General features: G+C 39.1%; 1 protein-coding gene across 2 annotated transcripts in view; it reads left to right on the top strand.

The window, feature by feature from the left end:
- The window catches only part of FRMD5 (FERM domain containing 5), a 61,316-nt gene extending 52,261 nt beyond the window's left edge, over positions 1–9,055 (top strand). For both annotated transcript variants that reach the window (XM_072402527.1, XM_072402528.1), the window contains 3 exons: positions 481–549; positions 1,375–1,481; positions 3,377–9,055. In XM_072402527.1, the coding sequence (XP_072258628.1) occupies positions 481–549; positions 1,375–1,481; positions 3,377–3,924 (724 nt within the window). In that variant the 3' untranslated portion in view covers positions 3,925–9,055. The remainder of the gene's footprint in view (positions 1–480; positions 550–1,374; positions 1,482–3,376) is intronic.
- The last annotated feature ends 3,773 nt before the right edge of the window (positions 9,056–12,828 follow it).

The following is a 12,828-nucleotide window of genomic DNA, read 5'->3' as shown; positions in this document are numbered from 1 at the left end:
CCTCAAAATTTGCCCTTAGACTGTGGTAATGATGTATGACTATGATAGGTATATTAGATTGGGAAGGACAGTTAGTGATTTGATGGAATATGTAATATGTTGGCGCTATATAAATACCGGGGAATAACTATGAAGTATTGTGGTATTTTACTTTGTTAAAATAATCTGGAAACTGGTGAATGATTAGCTCATTTATTGATAGTGCCATATTAAGCTATGTACACACGCTAGACAATTGTCACCCGAGATGATCGCAAAAATCTAGCATGTGCATAGCCATCCCTCAACATTGCTCCTCAATCCGCCATGGTTCATCAATCCGGACCAAGCTGCTGTACCTTCCTATAGAGGTGAGCACGGTGGGGCCACTCGCTCATCCTTCCCTCTCATTTGAAGCAGTTCAACACCATGTTAATTATTATTAAACATTAGTTTTGTTTTAGACAAAATAAATGTCATTATGTTTTTTTCTAACAATAGTGGACGAGTCGCTAAAGAAGTGATGGAATCCAGTGCAAAAATCAAGAGGGATCCTCCTGAGATACACAGGTCAGTACATCCTACATACAAGCCCTACATACAAGTGTATATAACCTCAGTGTTTTCTGCACCTTCTAGAAACAAGGAGGACAAAGTTAATTTCTTCTATGTACAATTCAGTTATACTGCACCCTTCTGCCTAATGCTGAACAGAATAAAGATTGTCAATACCTAATTGTTCTAGCTGTGCCCTGAGCAATCAGTGTACAGAATTTACTGAATGCCAGGACAGTGGTGGTGGCCGCGTCTTCTCACTGGTTCTGGATAATATATAAAGCACCTCTGTGCAGGGAGGCATGTGTGTTTGACCAACCCTGCTAAGCCCAGTTGTTACTGCATATAGCTTAGAGAAAAGAGAAGAAACTGGCACCAATGCCACCTGGGTAGGATCTCCAGATCAGACATTTGCACAAATAAGGCCAAGCAGTCCTCTGAAGCTCACACCGATCCCCACATACTGTCAGTAGCTTCCAGAATTCCAGACTTGGAATAGTTTCTGCAGGATTTCACTCAGTGGCTACACAAAGATGTTTGATATACTCATATGTTGATGGAAGACCTTATGACACACCCTACAAATCCGTATATTGCTTAAATAAGTGTGGTAAATAAAACATGTGTGTGTTGCATGTAGTTGGTAATCTACTGTCTGAAAAGTTGACGCTTAGTTTCTCTTTATAACACAAAGGCCTCTATTTATAAATCAGGAAATCAGGCAATTCCCTGTTTTATACATAGAGCCCATATATACCTGTGTATAGGTAAGATATATTAGGCTTTTAGTATTGATGCTTGTGTGCCGGCTTTAAGTTCTAACCTGTGTTTATGTTGCAGGGCGGGGATGGTACCAAGTCGCAGTTGTCCCTCGATTAGTCACGGTCTGCGCTTGAGTAGCGTTCCAAGGACTCGCAGAAGAGCTGTACATATATCTATCATGGAAGGTATGCAGGGTGCTTTAGTTTAAGATTTGTGTTTGGTAATATTTTCCACTTGTACTGTTGGCTGATATAATATAAATGGCCATCATTGTATACCTTACATCCCTTCTTTGTGCCCAATATTTATTGTAAAACATTTCTGACCCATGATCTTTTCAAACATATGCTATGAAATATGTAATGACATAGTGGCATCTTCTTAATTTTGATGACAAGTTGGCAGTTTTTTAAAATTCTAAAAGTCTGCAAAGTGCCTTTGTTTTCTGTACTCCTGAGCTGCATAGCTCCTGAGTAAGAGGCATTTAGTTTTTTAATCTGGAGCTTGTCCCCCTCCTCTCCAAACTCCCCACTATAAACACATTCAGGGCATAAATATTGACCATTGAGACTACTTCATTCATCAGGTTTACAGAATAAAATGGTGTTCCCAAAAAACTCCTCTGAAGAAGTTGTTATAAATGAACCGAGCTAAGCATGGCAATTACAGATATTTTGTATCTTATGTTAGTTTTGTTTTGCCCAAATTCCTATTGTTTTTTTGACCTGATGGTAAAGGATCATTATATGAGCACAGGTAGTATGCAGGAGGTGCAGAGCGAGCTATATTAGTTTTGGCCATTGCTGTATTTGGAGGGATGGGTGTGTACAGTGTTTGTAGGAGTGGTAAGCGACAGCTGGACCCCCAGCCATTAGTAACTGCTGCCTGAGCTCAGTAAATATATTAGTGCCCAAAATAGATGCCGGGAGCCAGAAGCTTCACCTTGTATGTCAGGGAGAAGGGAGGGGAAGACATATGCGGGGTGTGAGGACAGGAACAGACAGAACCAGGGAGGTGGTAAGAAGAAAAGGTATCCAGGACGTGTGTACAGACGGTTTGCGCAGGTGATTCAGGGACAGACGGAGGATTGTGCAAAGGGTAAAGAAAGACAAAAGTTAGCACGGAAGTAATTCATTTCAGCAATTATCAGTGTGAGAAGATTGGACCATTGATCATCATGGTAAAGTGTTTAATCCGCATAAGGACCAAGGTGAATGTGCACCTGCGTATGATCAATCATTGTTACCGTGATGTGAAGATTCGAGTGCTCAGCCTGGGGCCTCGATTGCTGGGTAGAGCCCTGGGGGCTTTGCCGCTTTTTCCAGCTCTGACTGGAGGGACCTCTGCATCTGCTGCACCCAACCCACCGACCTCAGTATATAGAGAGATTGGAATAACAGGTGAATACATAATAACCTAAAGAATCTTTCAAATGTGTGTTATTTTTTTAAAAGGACAATTGGCAGCATTTAGTTGTTCATTGTAATCAGATTTCTTCTTTCAATAATCTGACTCTAGTGAACCTAAGGCTGCGTACACACAAGCAATAATTGTCATTGAAAACGAACAATCCACGGCAGATCGTTTGATAAATGTTAACAAAACAAGTGCACAACAACGCCGACGAACGAGGAATCTCGCTGGAAACGATCGACCGTTCCGACCGATCTGATTGGGCGACAATCGTTTGTAATCTTTTGTGTGCACGGTCGTTCAGTGATCGTGGATTGTTCTGTGATACACTTTCTCCTGTACATGGCACTTTCTGCATTGTTTGAACAAACGTTCCTAGTGTGTACATTATTGGTGGATTACATTTGAAGGATTGTATTGTTACAGCATGTACAGAATTATGCACAATTAGATCGTTCAAAAAAAATCAGGAATAATCGTGGATCGTTCATTTTCAAGCGATAATTATTGCACGTGTGTACCTGGCCTTAATCTAGTTGGTTGCTTTAGATTTCTGTCCATCTGTATTGCATCTCACTACCCTGCCTAATTAAATATGTCATGGTTTGTTTGCTCTTTCCTCTAAACCCCTTTCTGTATGGTCTGTTGATTGTCCCTGTACCCCTAGGTCTGGAGTCTCTCCGTGACAGTGCCCACTCCACTCCCGTCCGTTACTCTGACCACATCGATGCTTTGACTCCTCGATCTTCCCGTGAGACAGTGATCAGTGATGAAGCATATACACCTTGCTGCAGCATTCTCCCGACACCCGTGTGTGACTCTAACCTGGAGTTATCCATCGGGCAACAAGTGAATGGAACCACCTGTACCAGCAAGGATGAGGAGAGTGATCTTGCCGCTCCCAGCATTCCTGATGTGGAGACTCCTCCACCAGCGCTGCCCGGACCAGAAGGTTCTGTACAGAGGGAACCTGAACCAGCGCAGGAAAATACATTTCTACAGAGCGTTCTCCGGCTGCTGGCAGTCACTCTGTGTCTTCTGCTGGCATTGCTTCTGATTCTGGTTATATTAGCTGAATCTGAGCTGGAATTAGCATTTTTGAGGGACATTCGACTCACCCCCGAGTTCCAGCAGTTCCATTATCAATATTTCTGTCCACTTCGACGATGGGTATCCTGCAAACTACACCCAATCATCAGCCTCATTGACTCCTGATGTAATAGAGATTGCACACATTGGCCCTAAGTGTATGTGAGGAGTGATGTCTTCCAGTGTCCTTCCCTTCTCACCTTTGTCTTGTCTTTAAAACGCTTCCCGGTTCAGAGGTCAGCAAGATAAACCATTGCTGAGGGTTCTTTGGGTGTGCATGGGTGTGTGAGGGTGTGATAGAGGTGCAGGGTGCCTCTGATACATTGCATGGGGGTCAGATCTGCTATGTAGTTCTTTATGTATCACCCATCAGTCCTTCAGGACTGCTCAGCTCCAGTAAACAAACAGCCAGTGCTCAGGTTCTTGCAAATTTTTATAGATATAGTATGCTTGAAGATGGCAACATCAAAAATGAACACATAAACCAGTATTTGCATTGTAGAACTGTAGTTTAGGAATGTTTTGGGTATCTTGCAGTTTATAAAACGTATACAAACATAATATATACTATAAATACCAATTATAGGGAAAACATCATATTTGCATTTATTGCACCCACTCCCTATACAAAATCCCATTTACTAAACAAATCGGAAGTCATATTATTACCAATAGCCAGTTAGAAATCATCTTTTATTTGTTGTTCAGCCATAAAAAAGTAAGATCTGGATCTGGTTGCTGTAGGTGACTGCAAACTACTTCTGATTATGTGGTGTTGGTAAAGATAACCACACAATGTAAATCAGGATTTAGGCTGTAAATCAGGACAAAAAGCTTGGTTCTGCAAATGTTATCCCATCTAACGCAAAACTCTCCCCTTATGTGTAATAGGAAAATGAGGTGGTCAATGTCAGGGGACTAAAATGAGTAAATTGTGGAATTGTAAAATCGAAAAAACATATATTTAGTCTGTTAAACTAGGACTCTAAAAAAGGTGATTTTCTTTTTTTTCTGTATGCCATTTTTTTTTCTAGATTGAGCAAAATGTATATTGACATAAAGCTGTGCTGGAGATTTCCCCAACTCCACTGCTGCATGTCATACATGTCAGTAATATACTGCACTGACACCAATAGCAACAGGGACATCTAGAGGCTAACTGTGAGTACTGCATGTAAGAAAAATTAAAAACATATTTTTACTTAGTTATTTAAATACAGAAACATACATTGAATTTAATATCAATTTAAGTTCAGTAATGACACACAAGTATATACTAGGCAGCTGTTAGTTGATGTAGATTGTATGGCTTAAGTTAACGTTCCACTTACCAGCTGGTTACAAACCTTTTGTAAAATAAATACATTTTGAAAAATAATTTCATGTTTCAGGACCGGTTCAGAATCTATATCAGCTATTAATAAAATACCAAACATGAAAGCATTGTAATACATAACAATAATACTAACAACAATCAAACAGGTTTGTTTTGCAGCCAGGTCAGCTTAGCTGTGATGGTGTAGCCTCCGGTCTTCCCATAAAAATAGCTGTTGTCTGCACAATGATTTAGTGATTTTAATGGGGTGAAAAAGAAAAACCGACTACAGGAGAAATATAGAGGAAGCAATCAGAGCCAGAAAATACATTCAGAGGCTCTGATAAAAGGCTGTCAATACAACGTGGATACAAATGAAATGGCATAGTCAGTTGATCCTGGAATTAAACATTAAGTTAAGTAGTGGCCATTTTCCCTAGAAGAATGCCGGAGACTTTGTCCATTTAGGTGAAACTGAACAGATTGAAACATTCACATTATCGGCCTGTTGCATACACTATTTGTTTAAACCAATGTTTCTGAACCAGGGTTCTGTGGAACCTTTGGGTTCCTTCAGATATTGCTGTAGGTTCCATGACCTTGGACCTCTCAGCTGAACTGACCCCAATGACCATTTTGGCTCTTTATAGTTGTCATGCTTCCCATTTGGCCAACAACAAATAGACTATCATGCTAATGTACAGCGCTGTGTAAAGTCTTGGCACTAAAAAAAAAATCCTGTTTATTACTATTATTAATAATTATAATAATAACAATAATGTACAGTGAGCTGTGGATATAGTAAATATAGCTGGGTTTCCCGGAAGAAAAAATTGCTCCCTCATATTAATAAGGTCATCAAATACTGCTGTAAATGCAACACTAATCCATGACAAGGACCCTTGTATCACTACTAGAAGAATCCAAAGCATATATATATATATATATATATATATATATATATATATAAATTCACAGGACCCAGATGTTTGTAAGGCTGAAGTTTGCTGGAGCTGATCAGTGTTGTGAACACATGGAGTCTGGGCTCTGATCCGGGAGTGTTCAATATTACACCAAGTGAGTGGTAATTGTTCACTACCAGGTGATACATTAACAATACATACAATGTAAATCTATCACCGAACCCATCTTAGTATTTTATTTATCTTGTGGTCCTGTTACATGGACAATTTACCTCCACTTTGTGATAATCCTTCATAAGAACAATACCCCATTGTGTACATTGGTCTCATCATGCTTCCAGCCCATGCATTATAGCAAGTTTGTGGATGATTGTTATTCAAACGAAATGGCTGAATTCTCTGGGCTGGGTGAAGGTGGGACGTCTGTATTCTGGTGTTGTGAGACTGTGTGGTCTGTATATCTGTGTGTACACATCTTACATGCCAGATATCTAACTTCATATTGGGGCATTAATAATTGTGTTTGAAATATTGGTTTGCACACATACTATATAGATTACAAAATCAGAAATAGGTAAATCCAAAGTGGTGACATGTAAACACAGACAAAGGGAAATTATAGTTTTTTTTTACAATATTTAACATTTTAAAAATGCATCCACAGTGTGTTGTCTTTGCTGGGCTGTCTAATTAGAAAGCCCAGCACTAGCTCCGCTCCTAAAAAACTAAAAATCCATAGCAGTGTTTCTCATCCAGGTTTCTCCAGAGGATGCTAGGGGTTCCATGAGGAATTGGTGCCTCTCAGGTCAGTTTAATTGACTCCAATGTTCTTTTTGGCTATCTGTAAGGGTGACATTCTACCCACAGGTTGGCAATGTAAAAGGCATTCTTCCCACTGACCACCAAGCTATAGTAAATATTAGCAGGGCCCCCTAAGTCCAGGAAGTTATTCAGGGGTTCCCCAATGTTGAAAAGGTTGAGAAAGGCTGTGACGTGAAACCCGGGATCCTGCTCAGTTCTATATTCATAGCACAGCACAAATACCAGACTTCCTCAATAATAAAACCAAGAAATATTTATGTGCAATATTCCAAATATAAAACATAATTTTAATGTTATATACATATTCACTTTTTAAAATTGACAATGAAATCTGAAAACACTATACATTTCCTTTACACTGAGATTGTCATTGTGCTCTAAATAGTATGTGTGTGACATGGCCAAGGTTCATTAAGAGATTGTCTGTGTATTAGGAGGTGTGAGGTGTATGTTGGGTGCAGGACAATGCCACAAGGGAGTTTTATCACCCTGCAGCTTTCCTAGAGGTTTTTGGGTTATCATAGAATTACTGGAAGGACCCTTCTAAACCACAGAGCACCCATATAACATTTACAGGGGGTTAGTGAGTTGGTCACCTTTCTATATAATAGCAGGTTTGGGTTCTTTATACATTTGCAGATCCAGGGATCTATCAGAGCAAACTGCAAATGCGTCTTCTGCGCAGTCCAAATGCTGGACTACTGAAATAAACCGAAACAATAAATATTACACCTTCCTTTCCTTATCATGTGAGGGCCATTACTTCATCTCTATGGGAATGTCTGTCTACATCTGATGGTGTAATATTTATGAAAACAATAGAATCTTTAGGAAATCTGCATGCATGTTCATTGGAGATCTCCACACATCTGTGTCCCATTGTCCATGTCTCTGCATTTCTTTACAGTATTGATTGTGCCTTAGCATGATTTGCTTGTTTAACCCTTGGGGCAGTTGTGTATCAGGTATCTATTGTAGGTGGAAAAGTTTTGGACACTGTACATTGTTTGCGTTCTGGATTGCTGAGTGTAATGTAGTTTAACATTTTCATTTTTGAAGAAATAGCTAAGTATATGAAAGCCATTGATAAAGCTGCGGTTTCCATCTATCAATGCCAGGAAAAAAAGTGCTAGCTTCCATGACACCACATTCGTCTGCTCTGCATGGACTTAGCACCGCTTCCAGAAGGTATGAAATGTTATCCTGTAACTGTAGATGGAAACTTCAGCTATGACCAGTCCAAGCTTTCCTGACAAGTCCCTGTAAAAGAAGTCGAGGGCACAGCTTTGAGGATTCTTTACGTATAAAACTGCCAGCCCTATTAGCTCTTTGTCCCCTTATTCTCTGTGTATTGGATCAATGTGTACCCCTGTGTTTGTATTACAAGAAGCTGGGACGTAGGATTCCCATTTTCTGTTGTAGGACTTTATTGTCACATTAGAAGTGTGAAGAGATTGTCTGAATCCTCTGAATATTGTTTACAGATGCTGGCTGCAAGGCCATTCTGTACAGATTCACAAGGAACTATTGTGTTTGTTTAAGAGACGCGGGTCCTCGGGGGCTGTGTGTCATGGAGAGTGAGATGTCTTGTATCCTCCCACCCTGTAGGTGTCATTGTTTTGTGCTTTGTAGCTTGAGGCCGATTTCATTTCCAGTGGACCTCCTACCCATTCCCCCCAGCCCGTGGGGGATGTCTTTGCCTCCAGACATATTATCTTACTTTTGTATCGCAGAGACTGTTTCAAGGTTATATTTTAAGAAAATAGTATTATTTTGTTATTAAGATTACATTTAGTTTTTTTAATTGCTTTTTAGACTTTCTGTTGGTGTGCTATGTGAATAAATGAACAAAATGATAGATGTCTAGTGAGTTATAGTCACAGAGCAACTTGATGGCAAAAAAAAAGCTTAAAGAAACACAATACGCGAGAAAAAGTTTATGAACATTTGTGGCAGGTTGTGAACAAACTACTGGGGGTAGACACTGATGTCTCAGTTTTGGTTGCAGGTTTGGAGATTTCCCAATAATAAGGGCTTGTGTTGATGTGCAAATGCACCTTGATTTGGGGTAGTTTCTGCTTCCATTTGAGATCAGTTTGAGAAACTTTGGAGAGAATTTTGGGCCAATTAATGCCCATGCGTATTATATTTTGTCTGCCCATTAAAAATGAAGTAGCTGCCAACACACCCCAATGTGCTTTAAACGCATGTTGCCTTTTCTCACCCTGCATTACACTACTGTGTGTTGCACTTTGTTTCTGTAGATGGGTGGGGATGTTGTTCAATATAATGGGCATGGCCACACATCATGTTACCCCAACTGGACATTCAGTTTATAAAGATATACCCCCTCTAAACTGAATCAACCTGCTTCAATGTGTGTTTGCATTCCCCATGGGGGAAGAGGAGTACAGGTAGGAACCAATAATGCAGATCCTAAAGGTGCCATTCTGCAATATAAAGAATAAATCAAGGCAGTTGGATAGATTAACTTCAAAGACTCCAAGCAGAAATAGGAATTTTGGAAATAAATCATCGCTGTAGCCACTCAATTGTGAGCATCAGAAACGCAAAATTGAAAAATCAATCTTGCTTGGCTAAAAGATTTCCCATCTAGGTGCAACTTTCTCCTGCTAAAATAGATTGATAAATATTTCTGTGATCCAAGTGGTTACTGCAGCTTCTATGGGGCAACTTGCACCTTAAATACAAATTTAAATATTGTGTGGTGAAAGACTTTATAATAATTCTATCAACTGTGAAACACCTCAGTGAGAAGCCTGTGATGGAATCAGTCAGTTTGACTTGTGTGTCCCATACTAGTGATGGTGAAACTGATTCATTGCACTAGAATAGTACATGGCCCTGGAACGGCTGCTTCGATCAGAGCCGTGTGCAACAGGTGCATTGCTATAATATATATATATATATATATATATATATATATATATATATATATATATATATATATATATATATATATATAATGTTCAGTCTTATAGTAAATTATCCACATCTGTAATCCTGATATAAAATAAATGCACAAACTCACACCTTACCGATAGATTACATGCTGCATTTTTGTGTTGAATATTCTTACGTGACTCTGAAGGTCATGTCAAAATGTGCAGACAAAAAAAAAAAAACTTCAGAAGCCATTGTTTCTGACAGCTGATGACTTTGTGTATTTCTGATAATTTCCTCTTATACAGCCAGCGATGGCCGGCTGTAAGGAAACCCCGCTAACCACTTATTGGTGGCAAGCCGGACTATGCAAAACATATCAGAAGTTCATGCAAAGCCATCTCTTTCCATTATAATCAGGTGTTAAACAAAAAACAGAAAAGAAAGGACAACAATTCATCTTTTTTTTTTGGAACTGCCTGTTTAGAAAATGCATTAACAACCAGCACATTGATATCTGTAAAGAAGAATTTACAAAGGATATAAAGCCACGCTTATGAATGGAGCCATTTTATACCGTCTGTGGCTGCTCAACATTCCATATTATCACAAGTCCGGTGTCATTGTCAGCGCATAGCTGGATTCTATGCTCTGGCCCAGACAAGATACATTGGACAGCAATCTAGATTTACTGTCACTTTTTTGCCAACACTGGTGCCATCTAATAGTTGTCTATAATAGAGATCGTTTTGCCGTTAGGAGGTAGCTTGTATCCATGTTCATGGTATGTAAACACAAAGAAATCCTTCTATGCAGTTTTCTTTCTAGAACTATCGATTCATTCTGGTGCTGAGTTGCTTTGTGACTGTATCAAGCATTAGAAAAATAAAAGCTGCCTTACGGGGCACATCCCATTGCTGTTTTTTTGGCATAGAAAAAATAAAAGTCATGTGTTGTTTCCAGATTTGCCAGTTTCCTATCCCGCGCACATATGTTGCGGTCACGCATGAGCCAGTAGACCGCATGATATAGCTGCCGAGGAAACTTATTGCAACTGTGAATCTTCTAAGTCTCATACAGCTACAAACTGACATGTCCTTGTGCCAATTCCAGATCATGTTTTCCACAGTGCCACTTGCCATGGGGTGTGGAGAAATGAGATGCATTATGGTCCATACCTTGGACAATATTTTTAAATAAGAATAAAAGATGTATCATGATCCACTTGGGCTCCGTGTGTCTTATTTGTTTAGAATATGATACGTGGGGGTAGTCATGGGAGAAAATGGTAAAAGTGTATTCCCTACAACCAGTTTGCATCAAATAACAAAAAAATATAGCATTTTTCATTATGTTTTTTTTTTTTTTATACATTTCATGCAAATATTTGTAGATTCACTTCTGAGTTTGATTTTACACATTAGGGAGAGCAAATATCCATTGGTTTTATGTTGATGTTAAATTGGTAATTAGATGACAGTCAGTAGTGATGGCCAATGAGCCTCATCTATGCCTGTGCATTTATTATTATTAAACAGGATTTATTTAGCACCAACATAATACTATAATAATAATAATACATAATAATACTGTAAATTAAATAGGGGGTGCAAATGACAGAGACACAGGAAGAGGAAAGCACCCTGTTCTGAAGATTTTACAATCTAGGAGACAGCCCAATTACTCAAAATGGGACCTAATCAAGCTTTAGCACATGAGTAAATGGACCTGCACAATTCCTGGCCCAATGCAGAGCATTTCCAGTTGGGCGTCGCTCTGGAACACACAGGGCCATTTGTCTATATAATACAGGTTGACATTCAAAAATCCGGCAACCTCCAGACTTGAGGAATGCTGGATTTTTGAAAATTCCAGATGTTTTATGGTTATATATGCTGTACTCATTTAACAGAAAATGACTACCTGTAGTGTTTAAATGGTAGCTGAATCCATAATGGGGCTATGCAGCAGGAAATAAATGAGAAGAAATCAGCAGGAAAGCACATGCAAGCAAGACCCAACAGCTGATTCTGGAGTACAGTGCCATAAAAACATAAACGGCGCCTCCAGAAAACAGTGTAAATTTGAAAATGCGCTCCGAAATCCATGCAGGAATTGGAAGGAACTAGATTAATCAATGGCTGGATTTTTGAAAGTCAACCTGCATATGCTCTTTGCAGCGCCTTTCATTTTTGCATTGATTTGATTCCAACTAAAATGAATTTATTGCCTAGAAAAAATAATAATCCCTCCCCTTTTTAACAACTTGTGCTAATCACATAGGGATATATCAGGGGTGGTGAGTGTTATGTTACCAGTAAAGAGCAGCTGTGTTGTTGCCATCAATAAGTGGGGTTATTATTTCATATTATAATTCAAGCCAAACAGCCCCTAGTTTTAAAGCAGCAACCATTCATTTTTTATTGCTTTGTGTACAGTTTTGCCTTCACTTCTTTTCCTGAAGACACAACATAAAATATTCATGCGCTGTTGTTGCTATCATATAGAAAGACATTCCAGTGACAATGCATAGGTCCAGGGTAACAAAGGTTTTGCCTAATTTACACACACACAAACACACTTTAATGGAGGCCAAAAATCACTGGTTTCATCAAAAGGTGAAGCTAAACATCCCTGAGTCATCTGAGAATTAGAGTTTGACAACATAGACAAGAAGTGTTGTTAATAACACTGCAGATTGAATTTGAATAAAAAATATGTTTTGAAGACATGTTGGATCCGATTTATTGAAGCTTTTCAAGACTGGAGAGGATAGACGTTCATGGGAGAACTTGGGTGATCCAGCAAATCTGGAATGGATATGGCGCAGGACAGAAAACATTTACCAATAGCAACTGAGCTTTAAGAAATCAATTCCTGGTTTGCTGGAATGCTAAGGTTCACCTATTTCAGTCTAGCTTCTCCAGTTTTGGAATACTTTAATAAGTCAGGCCCATATAGTCTAAAATTTCTGTAACCATTTAGAAAATATGCAAAAAGCCAATACAGACCCTCAGTACAAAAATAAACCACCCTTTATTGTATTGTGTGTTTAGAATATAACAG

This window comes from Pyxicephalus adspersus, chromosome 2 (genome assembly GCF_032062135.1).
Source record: "Pyxicephalus adspersus chromosome 2, UCB_Pads_2.0, whole genome shotgun sequence".
NCBI classification, from domain to species: Eukaryota; Metazoa; Chordata; class Amphibia; order Anura; family Pyxicephalidae; genus Pyxicephalus; species Pyxicephalus adspersus.
The sequence above is the reverse complement of the archived record's forward strand: the minus strand, read 5'-3'. Positions and strand labels throughout refer to the sequence as shown.